This window comes from Falco naumanni, chromosome Z (genome assembly GCF_017639655.2).
Source record: "Falco naumanni isolate bFalNau1 chromosome Z, bFalNau1.pat, whole genome shotgun sequence".
NCBI lineage: Eukaryota > Metazoa > Chordata > Aves > Falconiformes > Falconidae > Falco > Falco naumanni.
The window spans coordinates 61,445,453-61,471,086 of NC_054080.1; the positions used below are offsets into that span (position 1 = coordinate 61,445,453).

Consider the following 25,634-nt stretch of genomic DNA (forward strand, 5'->3'; position numbering starts at 1 on the left):
TTAAGCAGAGTGTTAAGTTTTCAGCTATTTGCCTAGAATTACCAGAATATTTTTTTTTTCAACATACTTTTCATAACTCCAAGTTTGAACGTGTAACAAGACAACACATAGAACAAGACACAGAGCGCTATTTCAGTTGTTACATTCTAGGAATTCCCAAAATCTTAAGACAACCTAAAATAAGTTTTTAGCTTCCCAAATCTTTATGAAGTACTTAAGATTTTGTTACTCCCATGGTGTTTTTTTTCTTTTTTTTTTTTCCCCGACGCAAAAGTTTCCCTTTTACTTTTGCTGTGAGGTCCCTCTTAACTTGTTCCTGTGAGATCCCGCCTTATTCCGTCCCGCCCCTCGCTTTCCGTCGCGAGGCCTCCGGGCTTTTAGGAATGGCAGTAACCTCGGGTTTGCTCGATCTGCCCTCAAGATCGCTAGCGGCCACCCCTTGGTCAGCAAACCCCCTCCCAAGGTACCTTTCCTCCTGGGGACTACGCTGCGCGCCAGCCGCCCCGTTACTAAACATACCGTTTTACCCGTGGATCCAGGGGTTTCTCTTCTGCTCCCGGGGGAACAGCTGAGGAGGCTCCTCCGAGGAAATCTCCCGGGGCACGCCTAGGAGCGTCCGCTCCGCAGCTGGTCCCTCGGCCGAGCAGAAATCCTTCTGCCTGGCTTGCCAAAATGACGTGTGGAATTAGACTCTGTAACTCGAAAGTTATAAAGTAGGTATGTTTATTGCGCGCAGATGCTCGGGGGATCGCTCCTCCACAAGCGCGCATGCCCAAAGTGACGAACCATCTCACATTTATACAATAAAACAAATGAATATTCAATTAACGCCTATACATATTCGTTACCTAAACCCACTTAACTCTTGCTTCCTATGTTAATTAGCTTATCAGTCCTTTGCCTGCAATGTGGTGGTCTTGCAGGTTTGTAGGCGATTCACGTCCTTGTGCCCATCCGATCTTCTCCAGCAAGAAAACTTATCACTCCCTCCCTCTAGATAACATTGGAATGTCTCTCATCCTTTTCTCATCCTTTTTATAAATAGCCCCTTTGTCAGAGGAAGAAGGGCAGGTGTCTCCTCAAAGCTGTGTGCCTATGTGACCAGACACCGCACCCATGACCAGTCACCATACCCACATTCCTGGGCAGACATATACAATCACAATCGATGTCCATTGTCCCCATTTCACACTATTTCTCCATATCAACATTATAGGGCTAGCAGACAATCACATGTACATTGAAGCTTCAGGTGAGAAGGGTGTTATTTGTCCCGAGGGTGTTCATCTGTACAGGATAGCATGATACACTAATTTGAAGTACCTTTGTGCTGTATGTAAATCTGTAGCCAGCAAGCAGTTTTACAGTTACTACCTCAAAGCACAAGTCAAAGTAACAAGACAGCAAACCAGAGAAAGGAATCTTGTTGTTTATTTAAAGAGAGGCAAGTTAATTACATCTCCAGTCCAGAAAAATACTATTTTCATATGTGAAATACGTATTTCTTACAAAGTAGCCATCCAGTAACTATTACAGCGTTTTTTTTCAGTGGTTGGGACTTGGGCCATTTTCACTCATTTTCATCCACAGCAATCAAAAAATCAATTTTTTTGGTAATCCTGGAAAGTGTAAATCACATTGTTACTGAAGGGGTCCAGCCCCGTCCTCAGGGTTTTACTATTTGTTTGATACTGTTCCTGAGATACATCTACTCCAAGATGCTTAATGTTTGCTGCAGCAAAAGTAATTCGATAGATTCTTTATACTGTGTCAAGTCAGCAAAAAGCTTAATGTAGTTCCTTTTATACTCTTGTCTTGCAAACCTATGGCTCCATAGAAATGCAGATTAATAGGACTAGGAATTGGTGTTCTGGGGAAGCAGTGCTGCTTTTGATAAGTTTGCCAGAGTGGAGAAGATGGACAATGATGTTATCATAACATCAGTGTCTCCACATACCTCACTGATCAGAAATAAGTGGCAGCAATAGCTAGAAACAGTGCATGCTTAATACTTTCCACAGGCAGTCATCCATCAGTGATAGTTTTCCCATAACAATAAAGAGGCTGTTTTTTGAGAAGTACAGCTGCTGCACATCTAAGTTTGGGGAACACTCCCCACAGGCTACAAGGTTTTGTTCTTATGGAAAAGCAGCACTTAAGTGGATGGCATAAATTTTTTCTTCTGACAGCTAGACCCCAGTGCCAACATTTTGTACGAGAGTACGCATCACTAATCACTCCGTCTATGCTACTAAGTTCCAGAGTGCTACCTCAACAGGGCTAAGGGAAGGAGAATGTAGTGTGCTGGATGCAAGCATAGGTCAGCCTAAGAATTTCAGGAGATGCAACTTATTTTGAAATTACTTTTGCACATTTCTACCTTCAATAGCAATAAAAATATGCTGTACTTCAAATTTCATTTAAACAAAGACTGTAGGATTGTTCTTCCAAACCAATATTCAGATTTTAATTTTAGATGGTATAATGCTACGTAAGGATGTCAAATGAAATCTGAACCACTGAACTACATTCTCCCTGAGCATGTAGTTCTTGTTTCAAAACAGGTGAAAAGATTCAGAAGTTACCTTGAACTATTCCTTCTTTTTTTTTTCTTTTTAAATTTATAAGTTTGCTTTGCTCTTCCTTTACAGCTTCTGCAGGACAGTTGGGTCTTGGCAGCTGATTTCCTGGAGTGGGTCCTGGTCGGTTACTGAAATACTTCTGTTTCAATGCCTTAATGATAATGGCAAAAAAACCCCAAGTAATTATTGTAAAGTGTCAGAACACATATAAAGAGGATATAATGCAATAAGCACTTGCAATTGGAACTCCAAAACTACTTGGACACTTTTATACCAGAAGATGGCCTTCAGGCCAATCAAGAATTTGTGTTCTCAATGAGTATCTGCAGCACTTTGATTTGTCAGGAAAGAGATAATTGTGTACTGTTATTTTTTAACTAGCACTCAAGCAGTCTAACAAAACCCTAGACCACAATGCAGGACATTTTGTACAAAACAGCAATTTTCTAGCTCTGAAGAGCTTTGAACAGAAAGATGAGACAAGAGGATACAAAAAAAAAGTAGGAATAAAACCACATAGTAAGAATGTATCCAAAGCCTTGCTTGATCAGATCCAAACCTTGGACACCAGCTGTTTTGCTAGCTTTTAAGACAGGTCTTTCCCCCAAAATTCATTAACTGTGCTGTTTCTACACTACAAACTGTGAGAAAACCACAGTTTGAATTAGAGCAGAAGTCGAAAACAAATGAGCAGGGTTAATTTCATGCAGTGGAATGACATGGCCTGTTTTAATTTTTAGGAATTCCACAGCTTCCATAAACTGCAGTTGAGGAAAAGCTGTCTCTTAGGTAAACCGTTACTCTTGCTAATGTCAGTTACATGGTACTCAATGCTAGCTATAAATCAAGCCAATATAGTAAGTGCAAGTTGTTTTCTGCCTTAAACAGTGGCATTGTCAACAAAAACATTAAGACTAGAAAAATCGTATATATTCAAAATTCAAGTCACCACCCTACAATATGACTTCTAAAATGACTTCATACTTCCGAGCTAGTACAGAAGTGTCAGAAGTACAGCAGAACTAGTTATTTGGAATCTTATATTGAAAATTCTTGAATATGGTGACCAAAAAAAATCCTGAATGCGCTCTGAAAAGATCCTCTAGTAAAAAGACACACATGCACTAGCTCCCTGGATTGGAATCTGCCTTGTCCAAGAAGCAATGAGGGAATCTTGGCCTTAAGGGGACAGCTCTGTTTCATGCTTTGCTCACAGTGTAAGGTGATAGAAAGTTTTGAAACTGTCAGCTGCTATGCCTTCCTCACAGCAGAAATCATTATTCTGAACTAGAATATTTTACAAGATTTTCATTCAAAATCCTTCATTTCTCCCTATCAAGTAGTACTAAAACTGAGATCAGTTTCACCCAAATATAATAGAAAAGGATATTCAGATCAGAATGCTGGTTTAAATCACCACAGAATTTCTTTCAAACCCAGGGAATAAGATATGCAATGTTAAGACTTCAGCTTCAAGCTTTAGGTGATTGCATTTGGGATGTCAATGTAACGGCTGTCTGATGGCCATGACTCATACACCTTTTCATTTTCTACATTTGCTCTACATTGGGAATGAAGATGATCAGTCAGCATTATTCACGCCTTTTAGAGAGTTCTCTCTATAAAACACTGGAAATACGTTGCTAGCATTTCTGTTATATGACGTTTCATTTCAAACCTGGATTACTGGCTTCAAAGCACATCTATCTGCTATTAACAGTAGGTTAATGAACATTTGGACATAATGCAAGTGTACTATACCTGAGTAGCTGTAACTCTAGTGCAAGGATTAAATGTGAATAAGCCTTGCAGAAGACTTAGCAAATCATCACCAGCTGCACTGAAGATATGTTGAAGTGGCATTCCCGGAAAAGACTTAAATGTGACATAATCCGGAAGACTTGTCATCCCCTATTAAGACGAAAAATGGAATGCAGGTTTTTCAAGTTAGAAAAAGTTGCACTTTTCACAGAAAGGGAATTTCATATGGCTTTTAGCAGATATAAATTATCTTTCGAAACACCTTGCTAATACTTGGTCACCAAGTAAAAGTAGTGTAGGAATAGTAGGTCATAAATATTTGGGGTCGTTTAGTAAATGTTGTCTCACACTTGCCCTTTCCAAGTGATCTGTCTTTCCCTAGCTTTAGTGGTGACCAGTCCAAAACGGAAAAGTGGTAGCAGAGTGGGTACAGACAGATGAAATATAACTTTTTTTTTTGTGAACTGACATGGTGGAAGAGAAGATTCACAAAACAGCCAGTCTGCATTTTCTCCAAGTTAATAACACACAGTCTCAACTTCCTCAAAGCTAGCTGATCATCATGAGCATTTTGAGATACTTTTGAAATGCACAACTGAAACTTTTCTGGGGAGTAGGAGGAGGGAAGGAAATATATGCCAATCAGTTAAAAACAACACATGAATCGCATATTTTTTTCTCCTGAAGGTATGAAATCAATCCCATTGTATTCAAATCCTGTGACAAAAATGATCTTGTAACAGACCTCTAAACAGATTATTTTAATTATTTTAAACCTCAAGTCATCACACTTCAGTAAGATTATCCAAGCAAAATAAAATACTAACAATGAAGTGAAAATGTGCTCAATTACAGCCCTGACAGTAAAGACTTCAATTCTTGAAATGCATAGATTTGCATATTAATTTGGGAATGCAAATCTGTCATGCTAGAAAACTCTTTTCTCCAAGTGTATCTTACCTCTTCCTTGCCAAAGAAAGCAGAAATGTCACTGCAAAAATCTCCATGCGTTTCACTTAGAATCCCAGAGCAACAACAGGATTGTGTGGGGCTAGTAGCGTCTCATACAGTTCTTCTCGGTACAGCTATCGTTCCACTTGGTGATTGTGTACCATCGCATTCAAGTACCATCGCCACAAAGGAAAAGTGGCATGGAGAGGGATCAGAGGTGCGATGCGGTAACTGGTTAACAAGCCCAGCAAGTGCTTCCACAACTCCACTACAGAAGGGGACAGTCTGATCAGGGAGTTCTGGACACCATGTGCCCATCAGCTGGTCCAAAGGAGCCAAGCCCTGCTTCCTATCACCCTGCTCATTGTGCACCCTGACATGAAGTTTAGCCCAGCATTAGCGAATTAACCATGAAGAGGCAGTTACTCTGCCTGTTCCCCTTTGCTCACTGTCTCGGAAATAGTGAGCACTATTTGACCGCAGCCAAAGCATGAGCTGTCTCCCTACAAAAAGCCCAGCAGGATACTCGGCCTACTTTGGAGACTGTCACCACTGCTGTGCTAAAAGCATGCAGGCTCATGCTAAGAAATTAAGAGTGCCTCGTGGTCCCCCCAGTGGCAGCACCTGCCCGAGAAAAATTGGACTGGCAGCTGGAAGCTACAGCAAAGGGAGTTTCTGCAAGGAACATACATAAAGCTTTATATATTGACCAAGACTACTGGGAAGGAAATAAGTGGTTCAGTTTGGATTCAAACAATGGCATATCAAATATCAAATTCCTGAAGCCCCACCAGACCTTCAAATTGCATCAATTATTGAAACTGAGTAGGATGCTAATGGAGGCACTGCAAGTATCTCTACATGACCCTTCACAAACATACATGTAGCCAAATTAAGCGAGTGCTATCGCAGATCTGTTACTGTGGATTAGCCCGACTTGCAAATATGAGGAGAGTGGTGGGGATGCCATCCAAATTTCAGAATCAGAAGCCTAGATCCTCACTTTGGAGTCTGGAATCTGGCTACAGTTTCCACCAGAAAACACAGATTCCATCTTCTGGGCATCAACAGCTTATGCTCAAAGAGAGGTACTCTGAGATGACTGAGGACACTTACAATTCCCTGGGCAATCTCACAGATTCAGAACTGAGCATAGCTAGGTCGGTTATCGGTCATGCTTTATATGTAGGCCCTGTGGCAGATGAAGACCTATCATATCCCAGTGAGACACAGTGGTGTCTACTACTCGAAAAGGGTCCACTCTCAGGACATCCAATGCCAATAGGTGCTTGCCTTACAGGTACAGCAGCCAGCCCCCACCACGGTCCCTGCTACTAAGTTTCTACTGTGCCTGTTCTGCTATCTTCCCAACTCTTTTACATGGACTTGCATTCTTCACTCATTTACCTCAAGATAAATGTACAAGATAAATGAAGTACACCTTCATTCATTTACCTCAACATAATCACCATAGTCATACCCTTACTCATGGTCTCTTAACCTTAGCTGAAATTTCTTCCACTCCTTATTTCCCCTGCCAGCAGTATACCAATGACATTATCCCGGGCAGACCTACAGATCCACCTGTTGCAGAAGATAATACACTCTTAGTTTCAGCCCTGAAAAACCACTGGGATCTTTCTATTCCTCCCTGTAAATGGCAGGGCCCTGCCCAGAATGTACCAATCTCCTCCTGTGCCAGTACCAAAAGTATTCCTGAAGTAGTCTTGCAATCTGTTTTACCTTTACCTACTACCTCCTCCAAACATGACCTCCAGACATTTTAGGCACTTTATAAATTACAGCATGCCCACGTCCCTGGTTTTAGTTATCTAGTCCATTCTCTGTATTCCTTGCTGCAAAAACATTTCACTTGGGACTATAACACAAATCATCAACAGGCCTTAACCCTTCTCCTAAAAAGTATTCAAAAGTATCAATATTTAGGATCCAGTACCATTACTGGCAGATTTGAACTCAGGATCCAGTAGAGTGGAAACGATCCCTGGTGGGTACTGCTCCAGGAAAGAGGTTCTAAGGACGATACCCCAAAACATTTTGGTAGCAAGGGGTAGCAAGGTGCACAAGCCTCATACTGTGAACAGCAGCATGCTTTACTTGCTACCTCTTCTGACATTGACAAACCCCCTGGGGATCATCCCCTTACACTTAGGTTTTGACATCCTATGCTTCACGACATCCTTCACAACATTCCTTTCCCTGAAGGATGAACTCAATCCAGTGCCACTCAACACAGGGTTCTTGGTATCCCTTGTCGTCACTGATGGGAACCCAAACTTCACGCCCCAACCATTGCATTCTCACCCACCTTGCCCTTCCCATTCCTTTAGCTACCAACAATCACTCAGATTTGCCCATTACTCCAGTCCCTCCTTTCACCACCCCACAGGAGGCTGCCTGGTTTACTGATGGCTCAGCCATCCTTTGCCGCAATGACTGGTTTGGGTACAACACCCCTACCTATACCACTGACGGCCAAATCATTATGGCCAAATGCCATGGTACTACTCAAATGGGTAGAACTCCTGGCCCTTTGTTTAGCCATTCAGTCCTTTGCCCATGCTGTCTGACCCCCGGGCTGTTCTTCTAGGCACACTTAGTGGCCTTCCCTCTTAGACAGCATGCTCCTTCCACATTCTTACTGCAGAAATTAGAGGCCACTTTCTTTAGTAAGATATTGGCACACATTGGCTGTGGGTCATGTTGATCCCATTCTGCTCACTCCACCATGGCTGAGGCTGGATGCAATGACTGAGCACATGCTACTGCTGCAGAGAGGTCGAAGTGAGAGTGGACACTGACACCCATGATAAGCTGATAGCAGCCCAGTAGTAGCAGATGAAACTGAGGAAATCTTAGTCCAAACCTGCAACCTGGAATGTAGAACCACCATTGTGGCACACTGGTTGCATGAGTACTGGAGTTAATCCACTGTTAAAGCTTTAGCCCAGATTGCAGCACACTCTGAAATAAGTCTTCAAATGTAGTGAACTGGATGTATTCAAACTGACAGATGGGAAGACCTGGCTTAGGGAACCTGGATACTTTAACACTGGTAGGGGGAAACCCCACAGATCCCCAGTATGGAATCCTCCTTTGAGACCTCCATAACCCAAGAGCAGAATGTCACAGTTAGCTGTGGGATCATAAGCAATTCAAATGGGAGATACCTCTGTATCAGTTAAGGGACCAGCGCATCAGCGGACCAACAATCATCATGCTGGATACCTATGTTAACCCTTTTGTAGCATGGCTTTTATATTTTCTCACTCTGTGAACTCCATACGCCTTTGGCTAATGCCCTGATAGCTCTCTCAAATGTAATATCACTAACCATATCTCCAAGTCCCTCTCCTACTTCACTTCCCAAACCCACCATATCATCCACACCTTTATCAGTATGAACTTTCCCTAACTGAATGGTTTTTGCAACATGGAGACTTGCACCAACTATTGAAACTGGGAAAGAAGCAAGCACAACAAACTTTAATAGCTGTGGTACCAGGTTTAAAAAAGCAAACCAACAAACAAGCCAAAACTAAGGAAATCAAACATAGTTGGCAGGAATCCCTTTTAGGATAGCCTCCCACCGTTAGGTGGACATGGAATATTCTACTACTTTACCTAGCTTTTATTATTTTGAGTGGCTTCTTACTCGTTCTAGCTGTCATATTAAAGACTTTTACTTAGCTTTTGTCTCACACTGTTCTGATGGTTTCTTGGCACACCACCTTATTGAATGTCTTTTCTCAATTTAACCCTTCATCACTCCATGACCAGACTACTCTCCACACCTGACGCTCCCAGGTGAGGTGGGTAGTGTCAACATCGCTGTCGGGCTCATGCTGCCATGGCAAGACAACTGCTCTTTCCCCCACACAGTCAGAAGGGGAAATGTGGGACTGATATTGCCTTATACCGTGTCTCCTCCATATGGTGACCACTTGTCTTCTATGGCTATAGCTCCACTCGGTAATTTTGCACTACTTAAGGTAGCATTCCAGCACCATTCACAAAGGGAACTAGCACAGAGGGAGAGCAGAGGTGGGATGTGGTAACTGGTTAGCAAGTCCAGACAGTGTTTCCACAACTCAACTAGAAAACAGGACAGTCTGATCAGGGAACTCAGGACTCCCTCTTGCCTGTCAGCTGGTCCAGGTCACTCATCAGAAGACATGCCCTGCTTCCTGTCAGCCTGCCTGCTAACCATGGTTAGGTAGGTCATTGTGCACCCTGACACTAAGTCTGGCCTGGATTTACTCTCACCTCAGAGATAAGTGTACTACCAGTTTATATTTGTTACAGTACTGTTACTCTGAGATAAACCGTTTATCCCTAAAGCTGTTGGGTCTGGTGTTTCTTGCTGTACCCCAAACTAGGCCAACTGAAGTCCCTATGAAGTGTTCCTACTTCTGAAAGTGATTAAAGCCTTTCAGGTTAAAACAGACTAATTAATCAAGCATCTCAAAAACATTAAGTGACAACAATAATTTACAACAATGGACATGGGAAACTGGATACACACAGAAAAGAAACCAAGAAGTTTCATTACTGTTGCTTAATGCTAACAACACTGCCATGTTGACCGGATTTGTCAAAAGAAACTATAGACCTCAGTTGCTTATCCTCCACTTCGTGAGATCAGGCAGCTGCCTTCTGAAAAATCTACTCAACCATTCTGGTATACCCTTTAATTTAATTTCAAAAGCTAAAATAGAGAGTATCAAGTAAAACTAATGTCAGCCTATTAAAGAAAAGAACTCACAGGCCACTGTTCTTCTGTTGGAGTGCCTAGTGTTTCAAATATCCTTGTCAGCTGGTCAAGATCAGAGTCTCCAGGCAAAAAAGGAACCTGGAAGAAGGCAACAACATTTCATTGAATTAATTTCTGAACATCAAGTCTAGAGAGGAGCTTTGAGCTATCCCTTGTAATTGCAAGGTAAAATATCTTTGTATACCAGCTGCTCACAAGAGGTACACTGAATATTTGAGGCTTTCTGGTGGTGTTCAAATAGATTCTGAAGGCTTCTTGCAACCCAGGCTTGATATCACTAAATTGACAGCAGAGAGGTAAACATAGGATTAAACCACCACCACATTAATAATTAAACTTAGGAAAGATTTTTACGTCTTAGTTGCCAGTTTGAAGTCAGCTGGTCCCAGTGATCTTTCCATCCTTTGCTCCCTGAAATTAGGTTTTTATATATTTTCAAAACATTTATGTTAATTGTAACTGAATTATACAAGCAGCAGTTATGTTGATGGCACGAGATCACAGCAAGAGGGAGAGTAGTGACCCACTAGGATAGAAACTGCCGAATCAATGTCACATCTCATTTAAACTAAGCATAAGACAGAAGAGGGGATATTTGCCCAGTTCAACTTGTAGCTCGCCATCAGGCACACAATGCAAGAAAAAATGGAATTTGTGACCAAGGTAAAATTGTTTAACTATGTAGGACATAATGATCATCCCTACTAGGTGGTGTACTAAAACTTGGTGTCATGAAAGCCCCTTGAACATAATAAACTGCTTTTGTAAAGTTCCCAGAAATTGCATTGTCCCTCAACCCAGTACAAGCAGGAAGAAAAAGGACAGACACATTTAAAACTATCACAGTGATAAAACAATTATAACACATTTTCTGCTTTGTGAGAAACCTAAGTATCATCAGAATTAAACAATTTCTTATTTGCTTTTGGACTTCCTTTGAGTTTATCCAACTTTAGCCAGTCTAATGCATATTTATGTACACATGACTAGTGCTGCTTAAACAGTCACTGTACATTTCAATTTCTAAACTGTCAATCAAACTGTACCAGAACACCTATTTGCATGATAAACCAAGGCAAAAGATTTCTTCCAAGGTGTTTTCACAGACCAATTCCCCAACCTAGCTCATGACAGAGTAACACAAACATTTAAAGTACAGTGCAAAACCCAAGAGGAAGCCACTTACTCATGGAAGACAAAATTTACTGCAGGCTACTTCATGCTTTCAGCTATTCCTGTGCCCATGCCCCTGCCCCCCACTCCCCACCTCACACTTTCATGTCCTCTCCAAAAAGCTGCATAATAAATGGTCCACTTCAGGAAAACATACATAAGGACATTACATCTGAGTACCTGTTAACCTTCAGCTTCATTCCAATATTGTCAACTAATCACAGCTTCGAGAAACATCAGCCCTCTGCTCATTACAAATAAACTCACAATTAAGGCACTGTTGATAATTATTTACAGTTATTGAGGAACAATATAAAAGGGACAGAGTATATACGTATCTAGGACGTCACACTTGTAGAAGGGTAGCAAATTAAGTCTAATGGAAGGTTGTGCGAAAGGGTAACACTCAGAAAACTAGAAGAGGTATATACTCAGCCTACCCCAAGGCAAGTTTGTTGCAATTTTTTTACCCAGCTGATTACCAATGATTGTGACGCTTATGAAACCTCTGCCTGTTCCAAACCTTCACTTTCCTTACAGTTAGCAAGCTTTTGGAAGCTTTTTCCACCCTCATCTTCTTCCTTTCCTAAATAGCTTAATTGCCTTCACCTGCTGCTGTTAACAGGAGAGAGGAAGTCTGCAGACAAAGCTGTAAAGCACTGAAAAGCAAATACAAAATGCTTATATTTGAAGACTTACCCTGAGGAGCAATTCAGCTAAAATACAACCAACAGCCCACATATCAACACCAACACCATACATTTTAGCACCAAACAACAGTTCTGGGGCTCTGTACCACCTGAAAATAAAACACATTTTGGGAAAATCACCTGGGTTTTCTCATGTCAAATGTTATACATTGTAGCAATGCAAGAACTACAAGGAGGACACTGCTCTTGCCTGTGTATTTTTCAGACACTGAAGAGCTGTATTCTACCCTTCATTTCATTTAAGAAGGATTGATAAAAATTATGCATTCCTCACCATAGGTTCATATATAACCACAAATTAACTGCAGTTTCAACTGGGCTGATTAACAGAACCGAAGACGTGCAAAGGAAAAAAATATTTAACCGGCAGGTTTGCATGTTACAAACCAAAATCTTCTTTAAACTTTATGTTGCAGAAATTAAAGACAGACAGAATTCCTTCCAGCTTCCAAAAATCTCCATACCAAAAGACCTAAGTATAGAAACTAGTCTTATGCAAAATGGACCTTGACAGCAGTTGTTTAAAACAGCTACTTCCACTGCCTAAAAACTAGCAAGTTTAACGCAGTGATCTGACAACTGCTGCATTTCAAACTACTGTAGCATTTCTGCCTTTTGAGTAAAGGTGTTAAAACAAACCAGCTTTGTCTGAATAGTTTTACCATTACAGCAGATAAAAGGAAATACCTTGTGTATCTTGCATGCTACTTTAAATAAGCATGCCATAAATAATATTTATTAATCAATTGTTCCAGGCTTTTGTCTCATAATAGGTAATCTGGTTAGCTACAAGAAAAAAGATTCTACGTCTCATGATTAACAGAAAGTAACAGTTGTCTTGTTCTGAAAGCCAGGCAGATACACACTATTTCCGTGCGTTTCAAAAGAGTGTCATACCCAAGAACAACAGCTATGGATGCATATTCTAACAGTTCTTGTGGAGACTTTGCCAAACAATGCTTTCTCGTGTTTCCTTTATGAGGTTCTTGCCATTACAGGTCTATCAAATGAGCTAGATGTCAAACTTTGAACATGTTGATTTGACATGACATGTTTCAAAAGACACTGCAAAACAGCTACACAATCACTATGTAAGGAACAAAACAGAATATCTTACCTTGTTACTACCTGATGTGTATAAACTCTGTTGGGACTTCCAAAAGATTTTGCCAAGCCAAAGTCAGCAAGTTTTAAAATGCCGTTTTCATCTAACAATAAATTGTTTGGTTTAAGATCCTGTCAGTTCAGAAAGTAAAGAATTAGTTTTGCCAGTGCTGATAAAGACAGACATATAATGAACCTCCTGGCAGGCGTGTCATACAGTATTCTAAAATGCAGGCTTTTGATTCTACCTTAAGCCTACATTGTGAGGAAAATCCTAAAAAACACCCAAACCAAGAAAGCTCCCTACAAACCTACCCACCACCACCCCAAACGATAAAACCAAGGAAATAAAGTATATCATCATATGTGAAAATGGGTGAAACACACCCATTTGAGTATTATAATATTTAAGCTGCTGAGTTTAAAACAAACCTATCTCCTTACAGGTTTTTAGCTTTGCTGCAGGAACAGCAGTGCTGATTTAACTGAGTAAGCTACCATATGAACTAAGACCTTGCAAAAGTTTCAGATGACTGCAGAAATAATGGAAGTGATACATTTTAATACAGTATCAGTGTGTTGACCTCTGGCCAGCAAAGAAGCACCGACACAGACATTTGCTCACTCCATTCTCATCCCATCCTCCTACCCTCAGGAGGACAGGAGGGAGAAAAGCAGCAACAAAAGCAGGAATATGTAATAAATATATAGGCATTTATATAAAGGCAGTTTAACAGGTGAAGGAAAGGGGGAAAAACCCAAACAAACAAGCAATGCAATGGAAATCATTCACTGCCTTCCACGCAGACCAATACCCAGACAAGTCCCTAGAGCCACCCTGGAAGCCCAAATTTCCCCCCCTCCCCCACTTTTACTGCTGAGCATGGTGTCACATGGCTCGCAATATCGCTCTGGCCAGCTTGGGTCGCCTGTCCCAGCTGTTTCCCCTCCCCACTTCTTGCCCACCCCAGCGCACTCACCGGGGCAGGTGCAGAGTGGAGTGCACAAAGAGAAAGCCTTGATGGTGCCCAAGCACTGGTCAGCAATGGCCAACACACTGGTGTGTTGTCAGAACTGGTTTAGGCACCAATTCAAAACACAGCACCATACAGGCTGTTGTGAAGAAAGTTAAATCCATCCCAGCCAAAGGCAGTTCACAGTACTAATCCAAGTCACATGTAACCTGAGACACTTTTATATAAACATCTAAATGATAACCACATCAGTAATTCTTAACATTTCTGGTACTGTTACTGTCTCTCCAAAACAGCTAGCATGAAAGCTTACGGACTAAGAATGTCTGAACTTCAAAACTATCTTCCCTAGACTTTAAACTCAAACTCTATCGAGTATGACTTTTGTTATAGCATAAAGGCTGTCAATTTAGTACATGCTTACCCTGTGCAGAATCCAATGCTGATGTAAATATTCTAACCCTTGAAGTGTCATCAGCATATACGCCTTGATGTGAGATTGTGTCAACACAATGCTAGTATCCTTTATAATAACCTGTAAAATGTTAGATTGATAGACTTCCATTATTTCAGCTGAAAACTTATTTAATTCTTTAAGACAAAGTTCAAATTGGCAGTCACACATTCTCTACTGTTCTCACCCTTTTCCCAGAAAAACAGGTCTATTCTGGAGATCAGAAACTGAAATGAGTAGTCCAGATAGCCTACGTGAACTTTGCATAACTAGCAAATGAGAAAATGGGTGGGAAACAAGAGTTTATTATTTTATCTCAGTTCCAGGCTGACACTCAAACACATGACAAAGACTACTACATAAAAATGATAAATGTGTCTGTAAACTTGAAATTACATTCCCACTTACTGATTCTTTCTCTGAGCAACCTAAGCATCTAACCTTTGTAAAAGCAATGGTTTCCTTTTCTATTTCCAAAGAGCAGGAGGTATGGACACTTTGCTATATGTTAACAAATCTACTTAAAGTTTTCTACATTCTTTGACTCTTAACATTAAGATTATATGTAAACACCTTGTTTGAAAGTATTTTCTATACTACTCCCCAAAATTTGCTTCATATGACTGTTCAGTTCAGTAATACCCTTTCCTAAAATTTGTTTGAGGCCTAAAAAATAGCTGTCTAAGGCTACCTAAAATTTAATGTGTGTAGCACACATCCAACAGGCTGCAGTCCCACATGGTGGCTTGAGTGATACAATACAGATAAATGCTCTGCATACCACAGCCTTATGTAGTACAAGAGTATTTAATTCCTCTCCATACATCATATCTTCTTCAGCTCTAAATGTTGCACAGTTACTGGTTAAACAGAATGAATCCTCTAAAGTCTACTCATGACTTCAACTTCCATTAACAAAAAATGATCTAACCTTTTCAATCTTGTGTTTATCTAGGTTTCAGCAAGCCTGTCAACATTTTCTTTTAATACTTTAAATGCTAGTCCCAGTTCTTAACAGCCTATGTATAATGAGCTAGCTTAACAACCCGATTAATTTCAGTCCAGAGTAGGTGTAACATGTGCTTACACAGATCTGACATGAACTGCTGCCTAGGACAGTCTTCCAAACTCAAGTACCTTGCATCAAAATTTCTCAAAAGAATTCCGCAAACGTAAGTCAGATCAACTGACTTATACGGTCTTGGAGAATGAAACATCTGTAAGATGGTCATATGCAAGTACCTAGCACTGTTACATTTAAAAGAATGGTTCAGGTGCATGTGATTTCAGTACCAGCTTATCACTTAGTATACTTTAGTATTGCACTTGAACTTGTTTGACAATACCATGCTTAGCAACTGCACTCTGAGATGCTAATCTGTGACTGAGGTTCTACACTGGAGTTCCAGAAAACTAACATACTAAACATAATCTGTTACTTGAAGACCATGCTGACAAATATTTAAAAGTAAAAGCATTATCAGTGGAGAACTCATAAAAATTGTCAAATTATTCAAACTACTTTTAGGACATGATCTTAATCAACTCACATAATGTAAGTCACCTTTTTAACATAGGCAAATAAAAGCCTTGTAAAATAAGATGTTCAAAAAAACACTTGAAGACACTGAAATAAAACCTTACCTCTAGATCTGTTTCCATAAAATCAAAGACCAAACTAATATTGGACTTGTGTCCAAACGCATCTAGGAGCTGTAAATCAAAACACATTATGTTGAAGCATACCGTCATACTTCCAGTTTTCTAAAATTCTGCAACCATTGTAGTCTGCATGTGGATTTTTAGCTTGCTGAACTTGTTTGAAGTTTTTCAACTTGCAATACAAAAATTCTTACTCATTTTAGCTTTTTAACTTAGTCTCTAAAAAACCCCACCTCATTAAGTAGGTAAGAGCATTTTGCACAACTGCCCTTCCCTCCTGGAGGTAGAAAAGAAAAAAAAGAATTAACCTTATCTGTGGTAGCTAACATGATAATCCAATGTAATAAAAACACTTTGTCCTCTCCCCAGACTTTGCTGTTCTATAAAACTGCTACCCTTTCTTGATGCTCAGACCAAGTTTTGGCCATGGATCTCTGTGTATGTCCTTCCTGTAAGCATGCAGACTTCAGAAATTCTAAGTGTTAGGCTTATTAACCTCCTTGTAAATATACTCTTAGGCATGCATTCATCTTTGTAGCAAGTTTTGTACGATAAATGAAACTCTTTGGGAAATATTCAAACAGCTGTGTAATGACAGAATCAGCTTTTAATCTGAGATAACACAAGCGTGATAATAATTAAACATAACAGATCATCTAGCCTGGTATTCTACCTTCAAGATCAGGAAGGTATGCTCTCCATAGTGTTGCTCATTCCTTACAGTCTCAGTATGACGACCATGTGAATTACCCAGTTGCAAGACAGTCATTTGCATAGTTCGTAACAGCAGTGACTGTGCTCATGTTCTGCAGAAACCATGGTAACAGGAGATACTATGCAGGTGAGCCTACAGGCTCGGCCAGTTTTTCTCATTCTTGCCTCTTACACTTCCAACATCCACAACAGTTTTATGAGGACTGTTAAGAGGAGTTGTCTGTTGCCTTTAGTACCTGATTCTGGACTTGCGGATCATAGATTTGTCTAATTCCTTTTTGAACTGCTGTTGCTGTCTGCTTCTACAATGCCTGTGACAACACATTCAAAAAAATTCTCTACACACTGTGTCAAGTAGTACAATTTCCATGCCCCCCGAAGTAAACATGTTTTAAACGCGTCTCTTATTTCCAGTACTTTGGAGTTTTGCAAGTATCTGTTCTGCATGCACTTTACCTACTACCTCAGCTCTGTAGACCTCGCTATTCCCAGCCTTGTCTCCAGAGTAAGGAATCCCAGACTTTTTCATAACAAAGATGCTCCATCCCTTTGCCATTTTAATTGTCTTTCTCTGTACATTCTCTAACAGCTAAAGCAACCACTTTGAAAGTAAGTTCATAATCTGGAAGAGACCCATATTTCCACTCTGAAAAAGTTAAATACCTGGAAAACTCGTATTTGGTCCAATATTTATGGCAGACCTTCAAATTATCACTATTCACTAATTTAAAATATCTCTAGCTCCACCTGGGTATCTGTAGCTCTAAGTCCACCTAAATACAACTGAAAAGATACAGGTTTTTAATCCTTCTAACAGAGGTTTTAGGTATCAGTACTAAACACTAGTAAGCCACCTGAATCTCACTTTCCATTGCTCACAAAAGCCTGCTTCTGGCTGTCACCAGTTCCATGTGAAGGATTCAGCACTGCACTCATTTGTAAGTCTATCAGAGAGATGTAAAATCAGGTAATCTAAATTTCTATGATTAATATCCACATAGCTCCAGGATAAAATGCAAGATAATTACAAAAGAAATTACCGTGTCTATTGAAATTGGTGTTTTGTTGAAACAGTTGTTTTACTGCCCATTTTGCGCTACAAAAAATAGCTCAGAAAAAAAAAGCATCTCCATGAATCAACTGATTTTAAATTTCAGTCTGAACCTGTATCAAAAGTATTTGAGGACTGATTCTAGAAGTATCATTCCTTTTACTTACACCAATAATATTTGGATGGCTTAGCTCCTGTAACAATTTTATCTCCCTGAGGGCTGTTCTGTTGATTCCTACATTGGGGGGTGGGGGTGGGGAAAAGAGAGACAGAACAAAATTTTAAACTTTGGATTTAGCTCCAAAGAAACCTATCATCCTGTTACTCACTGATGATTTACAACTAAAAACTACTTTCTGACTACTCAACAATTTACAAAATGGCAAGTACATTGCAACAGATAAGTGGATTGCTGCAGAACAGAAGTGGACATAGACTTTCTTGCACAGCAAAAATTCTACACCACATTAATCTGATTTAGATTATGAGGCAAAACGGACCCCTGCTGGCAAAAAAGGAAAGCTCTACCAGAAGCCTAGGAAAAAACCCAACACTTTCAGGGTATTGTAAGCTTTGGTTTTATAAGTTACATCTTGCACACATCAGTTCTTCCATGTGTCTCACCTCCAGAGGGAGGCACAGTTACAAACCTCATGAATGCATCTCTTTTTTGGTTTTAATGTAGCATCAGTCAATAAGGCAAGACACGTATTTTTCTACGTTCATGCTGTGGCATGAAAGGTACGGTGGCCAAAACCTGCTCATCCTTGCTTGAATCCTTAATAGCCGGATTTCATAAAGGAAAAACCAAGGGGTAACGGGCAGTAATGGTGCACTTTGGCAGTCACACCAACTGTACCCTGTACCACACCAAACAATGATTCCTGCAGCGTAACAATTCATCCTTCAAAAATGCCGATATGTATGGCTTGCATGAAAACTGACTGGCAAGCAAACACTCCTGTGTTATGTTGTACAGGAAGATTCAGCTGTGCATGAGCTGAAAAAAAGTGTTCTCCCAAAACCTGGGATCCAATTCAACATGTAAGACTCTAGCATAAAGTTTTAAGCAAAGCTACATGGATTACCTTACACCTCTGCTTTGCCTACTTTAATTTCCTTATTTTGGAATCAAGATGACAATGGCTGCTTTTGGGTGGGCGAAGCCTTAGATTGAAAAAAAAAAAGTATGCCAGGTTACCAGATAACACAGGGAAACCAGATATGACCATTACTTTTAGTAACATCTTTGAACTATAGCTAGACATTGTATAGGCCAAAGTAATGATTGTCCTTAAAGAACATTAGTCACTGAAAGCCAGGTGGATCACAACTCAGCTGTGAGACTCTGGGATGACTGTTTCAAAATGTCTTCTCTTAGAATGGAATTGAAGTGTTGAGAGAAAAGATTGGTAACCTCGTGCAGGACCTCTAAACGATGGCAACCTACACACATACAAAAATTCTAGCTGTAAGAGAAGACCAGGGTTATTGCAATATCCATGCTGAAAGGAACGTGACTAGTCAGAGCATATGATCAAAAGACAAGGAAGACCTTGTTTTTATCAACTTTTGTCTCTGAATAAGTAACAAAAATAGAACAAAGGAAATATCTAAAGACAGAGATAAATACTTTCACCTGCCTTAAATATTTAAGGCACAGAAATACACCAATACAAAAACTTATTCTAAACTCCATGCTGTGATGATTATTCTGTGTTATATTCACGTTTGTACTGCACCGAAATTAAGAAGCTAAGTGGTTATATACTCATATTTAGACACATACCATACATCCAGATAGCTCTGCTGCTTTTTTCTGTCCTTGCGGTTTGGAAGTATTTCTCCCCTAAGCCCTACATTGAGAGTTTAACTCATTTTCCTCAGCCAAATTACGGTGTGGGAAATTAACGATCCCATTTACAAAAACAAAACAAATGAAGCACAATTCTGCAGCATGAATTTGTTTTAAAACTCACCATCTTTAGCTTCTGATCTGTGTCCCAGTTTAATCTGAAAAGAAATGTTTCATATTATATAAGGTTAAGCCATCTGCCCCAACAGTATGGGATATATTCTTTACTATTACTCTTCTAAGACAGAATGAGTTTCAGTACCGTGAAACACTTCACTAGTTAGGGCTGGAGGTTTCTTTGTTGGTTTTTTTTTCCCCCTAAGAAAAAATTGTCTCTACAGCATTAGTTTTTATAAAAGCTTAAAGTAAGTCTGTTTGGTGCTGAAAACAGACATAATGCAAACTGGCAGTATAAATTGCTTTGTAGCCACTGTTACGCCACTAACAAGCTTCTCAGGGAGAAACAAGGGCAACGTTATTAACAGTTGTCTTACAACAATTCTAGTAAAATTAACATACTCTGTAAACATGGGCTGGCTGAAACTCCTTCGGTCTCAATCATCTATTGCCCTGGAATATTCAGGTCCAGAATTGCACCATTGATATTTCCAGGTGATAAAAATTAATATTCTGATAAAATATTTTGGTGCCCAAGCTGCTTTTTCTTCCATTTTACCAGTAAGAGGAAAGGGTGCAGCCAGAAACAGACACATAATGCACATCAACTTCTGGCTTCATGGCTGGTGCCATTGTGAGGGGTTTGGCTTCTGTGACAACGGAACATTCTTTGACTGCAGTCTGTTAGGGAGGGACGGGATCCATCTGTCTAGAAGAGGCAAGGGAATCTTTGGCAACAGGCTGGCCAGCCTGGTGAGGCAGGCTGTAAACAACGACTCGGGGGCAGGGGTCCAAAGCAGCAATGCTCATAGCGTTGCATCCAACAAGGGAATAAGCCAGGCCAACCACAGCAGTGATGTATGTTCCTTAACTGCCTCCACAGATGAGTATCAGAAGGCCAGCAGCCTCAAGGGTGTGTGTGGCTATGGTGGACCCACTTGCACACCTGCTGTGAAACCTGTGTGCTCCATTACCTCTCAAATGCCTGCACACCAATTCCTGCAACATGGGGAATAAACGGGAAGAATCTGTACGTGGTTGCAGGGCCACGATCTCACGGCAATTACAGTGACATGGTGGCATAGCTCCCACGAGTGGAATGCTGTCATGAATGGCTATGTACTTTATCAGAAAGACAGGCCAGCAAGGAGAGGTGGTTGAGTTGCTCTTTATGTGAGGAAGCAACTGGAATGTATTGAGCTCTCCCTAGGGGTGGATGCAGAAAGAGTCAAGCGCTTATGCATAAGGATTAAGGGGCAGGCCAATGCGGGTGACACTGTTGTGGATGTCTGCTACAGGCCACCTGATCAGGAAGAGGAAGTTGATGAGGCCCTCTACAGAAAATTGAGGGTAGACTCATGATCACAGGCCCTGGTTCTCATGGGGGACTTTACCCACCCCGGTATCTGCTCGGAAGACAACACAGCTAGGCACGCATAGTTCAGGAGGTTCCTGCAGTACACTGATGATAACTGTTTGACACAAGTGGTGGAGGAGCAAATGATGCAAGGCGTGCTCCTAGACCTTGTACACACAAAGAAAGGAGGACTGGTTGGGGATGCGAAGGTTGAGGGTGGCCTTGGATGCAGTGACGACAAGATGGTGGTGTTCAGGGTCCTGCACGGAGGATGCAGGACAAGAAGTAGGATTGCAACCTTGGACTTCAGGAGAGCTAACTTCGGCCTCTTCAAGGACCTACTCGGAGGAATCCCATGGATTAGAGTCCTAGAAGGTAGGGGGGTCCAAGACAGCCGATTAATATTCAAGCATTGCTTCCTCCAAGCTCGACTGGTGCACCCCTATGAGTAAGAAATCAAGCAAAGTGGGCAGAAGACCTGCCTAGATGAGCAAGGAGCTTCTGGCAAAACTCAAACAGAAGAAGGAAGTTTACAGAATGTGGAGAAAGGGACAGGCCAGTGGGGAGGAACTAGGAATGCTGTCAGAACATGCAGGGAGGCAATGAGGAAGGCTAAGGTCCATTTGGAATTAAATTGGGGTGGCGGTGGGGTGGGGGAGTAGCGCAGAGCAAGGACAACAAGAAGGGCTTCTTCAAGCACATCAGCAGGAAAAGGATGACTAGGGAAAATATGCGCCCGCTGCTGAATGAGGTGGGTTCCCTGGTGACAAAGGACACACAGAAGGCAGTTACCGCATGTTGTCTTTGCTTCATGCTTCACTGCCAAGGCCGGCCCTCAGGAATCCCAGACCCTGGAGGCAGGAGAAAGAAAGACTTCCCCTTGTCAAAGGACCATGTCAGAGATCACTTAAGCAAACCTGACACCCACAGATCCATGGGCCCCCATGGGATGCACCCCTGAGCACTAAGGCAGCTGGCAGATCTTCATGCCAAGCCACTCTCCATCATCTTTGAAAGGTCATGGAGGACAGGAGAGGTGCCTGAGGGCTGGGGGAAAGCCAGTGTCGCTCCTGTCTTCAAGAAGGGTGAGATGGAGGACCCAGGAAACTACAGGTCAGTCAGCCTCAACCCCATCCCTGGAAAGGTGATGGGAACAGCTCACGCTGGAGGCCATCTCAAAGCACATGTAGGAAAAGAAGGTCATCAGGAACAGTCAGTGCGGGTTCACCAAAAGGAAACTGTGCCTGTCCAACCTAACAGCCTTCTATGATGGAATGACTGGGCTGGGTAGGCAAGGGCAGTGGGTGTTGTCTACCTTGACCTCAGCACAGCTTCATGGGTAAGCTTAGGAAGCGTGGGTTAGATGAGCAGGCAGTGAGATGGACTGAGAAGCCTGAATGGCAGAGCACAGGGGCTTGAGATCAGAGTTTAGCCGGAGACCTGTAGCCAGCAGTGTTCCCCCTGGGTCAGTACTGGGACCAGTCCTGGTCAACTTACTCATAAATGAGCTGGATGAAGGGACAGCGTCCCCTCAGCAAGTTGCTGATGATACAGAACTGGGAGCAGGGGCTGATACCCCAGCAGGCTGCACTGCCGTTCAGTGAGACCTGGACAGGCTGGAGAGTTGGGTGGGGAGGAACCTGATGAAGTTCAGCAGAGGCAAGTGTAGGGTCCTGCACCTGGGGAGGAACAACCCCACGCACCAGCACAGGCTGGGGCTGACCTGCTGGAAGGCAGCTCTGCGGAGAAGGGCCTGGGAGTGCTGGAGCACAGCAAGGTGCCCATGAGCCAGCAGTGTGCCCTGGTGGCCAAGGCGGCCAGTGGGATCCTGGGGGGATCAGGAGGAGCGTGGCCAGCAGGTCCAGGGAGGTGATCCTCCCCCTCTGCTCTGCCCTGGTGAGGCAGCACCTGGAGTGCTGTGTCCAGTTCTGGGCTCCCCAGTTCAAGAGGGACAGGGAACTACTGGAGAGGGTCCAGGGAGGGCTACAGAGATGGTGAGGGGGCTGGAGCATCTCCCTTCTGAGGAAAGGCTGGGGGAGCTGGGCCTGTTTAGCCTGGAGAAAATTGGATCTTTCCAAATATCTTAAGGGTGAGTGTCAAGAGGCTGGGGCCAGGCTCTTTTCAGCAGAGCCCAGCAACAGGACAAGGGGCAACGGGCACAAACTGCAACAGAGGAAGTTCCATCTAAATATAAGGAAGAACTTCTTTACTGTGAGGGTGACCGAGCACTGGAACAAGCTGCCCAGAGAGGTTGCAGAGTATCCTTCAGACTCTGGGACATTCAAAACCTGCCTGGGTGTGATTTTGTGCAACCTGCTCTAGGAGAACCAATTTTAGCAGCTGGTTGGACTAGATGATCACCAGAGGCCCCATCCAACCCTAACCATTCTGTGAAAAACAAGAATGCTTTCACAACAGCTGCTGCTAGTAGCAACCATACAGGAAAGGAAATAAAATGCTAAAAGGGATTAGTGTATCAAACAAATTTAATTTCTATAGATATGGCTCAGCTTGCCTAGTAAAGTAGGCTCTTTACCTCACCAAAACACTGTAATGTGCATTCTTCATCCCTCACAAGGCACAGCTAATCACCTATTTTTATCACAAAAAGTTCCTGCAATCTTTCCAGATAGTGTGAAGGGGAACACTTTATGACAACACAGACATTGTCAGCATTTGTATTCAGGTAAGTTGCACATCTAAGGTCTTTTTTGTCAAATTTTGTCAAAAAACTACCATCAGTTCTAAAGAACTTTATCAGGATTAACATTCCTGGACTGAAGGAAATGGGACACAGCACGAGGTAACATGAAAAAAAGCTACCATCAATGAATAATAAAGTGTTAAGTTTAGAAATATGTGGGGTTTTTTTAAATAAATCTAAGAAATAGTCAAAATTTCAACTTAAAGACCAGGTAACCCTTCTGAAATTGAGAAATGTAGTAATAGTGAAGCTAGTCTCTCACTTTGGAGAGTTGGGAGCATTAAAGACAGGTTAACCAGATCATTTAAACAAAACACTGTAGAAAAAAATACATATTGTCCCACTACCCCATTAGCGTGGTAAAAAAAATCATTAGGGAGGTCAAGAGCAACCAGACATTTGATCACAGAATGGAAAATCCGCGACACTTACCTTTTTAATAGCCACAATTTGGTTGTTGTTCTTGTCCCTTGCTTTAAAAACGGTAGCAAACTAAGGAGAAAGAGGCTCGAGTGACTGGAGGGGTAGGCCGGCCGCATGGGCTGTGCCTGCGCAGCCTCCCGGCGGCACCGACGCTGCGGCGGCAGCGGTAGCCCCGCGCCCAGCCCCTCAGGCCCAGGCGCCTGCCCTCCGGCGGGGGCAACCCGCCCCCGCAGCCGCCCCCCGTCTCGCCCTGCGACCGCGGCACCCTCCCGCCTCGCAGCGGGGCACCGCTGCCGCCTGCGGAAGGCGAGGCCAGGCCCGACGGCAGGCAGCCCCAGGGTCGCGGGCGCCCGCCACAGCCCCTCCAGGCACGTGAGGGGCCTCACCACGGCCGCCCGCCGGCCCGCCGCAGAGGGGGACCCGCACACGCACCTTCCCGCCCCGCCGCTCACGCCCCAGCGGCCGCTCACCTGCCCCTCCCCCAGGAAAGCCAGTTTCTCGTAGCGCTTCGCGCGTGCCCGTGCGTCCATCGCCGCCGGGGGGGCCGGGGGGCGGCTGGGGGACCAGCGGCCGAGTCGGCGATGCGGCTCCAACACCCCCGGCGCCAGGCCCCGCGCTACTTCCGGCGCTACCGGCGCGCCGGCCCGCCCCACCCTTTTCAACCGCCGCCACGAACCGCTAATCGCGGCCCGCCCCCCCGCCCCCACCCCCTGCCCTCCTGGCCCCGCGCCCCCTGCCCCCGCCCCCTACCCCCGGCCCCCGCCCCCTGCCGTCCTGCCCCCGCCCCCTGCCTCACCCCGGCCCTCCTGCCCCCACCCCCTGCCCTCCTGCCCCCGCCCCTTGTCCTCCTGCCCCCCGCCGCCCCCTGCCCTCCTGCCCCCGCCCCTTGTCCTCCTGCCCCGCACCGCCCCCTGCCCTCCTGCCCCCACCCCCTGCCCTCCCGCCCCCTGCCTCGCCCCCTGCCTCGCCCCCTGCCCTCCTGCCCCCACCCCCTGCCCTCCTGCCTCCGGCCCTTGTCCTCCTGCCCCCCGCCGCCCCCAGCCCTCCTGCCCCCGCCCCCTGCCCTCCCGCCCCCTACCCCGCCCCCTGCCCTCCTGACCCCACCCCCTGCCCTCCTGCCCCCTGCCCACTTGCCCCTGCCCCCTGCCCTCCTGCCCCCGCCCCCTGCCCTCCTGCCCCCGCCCCTTGCCCTCCTGACCCCACCCCCTGCCCTCCTGCCCCCAGCGCGGCTGAGCGCCACAGCCGGT

The 25,634-nt window shown here is 43.5% G+C and overlaps 1 protein-coding gene across 7 annotated transcripts; it reads right to left on the minus strand.

Annotated features, from left to right (window-relative positions):
• Positions 1 to 1,439: 1,439 nt before the first annotated feature.
• Positions 1,440 to 25,014, minus strand: CDK7 (cyclin dependent kinase 7). 7 transcript variants are annotated; one of them, XM_040579726.1, is made up of 12 exons: positions 24,858 to 25,013; positions 24,397 to 24,456; positions 19,911 to 19,944; positions 18,099 to 18,166; positions 16,149 to 16,217; positions 14,475 to 14,585; positions 13,090 to 13,208; positions 11,962 to 12,061; positions 10,081 to 10,167; positions 4,344 to 4,493; positions 2,586 to 2,733; positions 1,440 to 1,619 (listed from the first exon to the last, which is right to left on the minus strand). In XM_040579726.1, the coding sequence occupies exons 1-12, from the start codon at positions 24,915 to 24,917 to the stop codon at positions 1,594 to 1,596; spliced, it is 1,032 nt and encodes a 343-aa protein (XP_040435660.1). In that variant the 5' UTR covers positions 24,918 to 25,013; the 3' UTR covers positions 1,440 to 1,593. The 7 variants fall into 7 exon arrangements, with proteins under 7 accessions (XP_040435660.1, XP_040435662.1, XP_040435664.1 ...); XM_040579728.1 differs by lacking the exon at positions 10,081 to 10,167 and having other exon boundaries at positions 24,858 to 25,014; XM_040579730.1 differs by lacking the exon at positions 4,344 to 4,493 and having other exon boundaries at positions 24,858 to 25,014.
• Between the last annotated feature and the right edge of the window lie 620 nt (positions 25,015 to 25,634).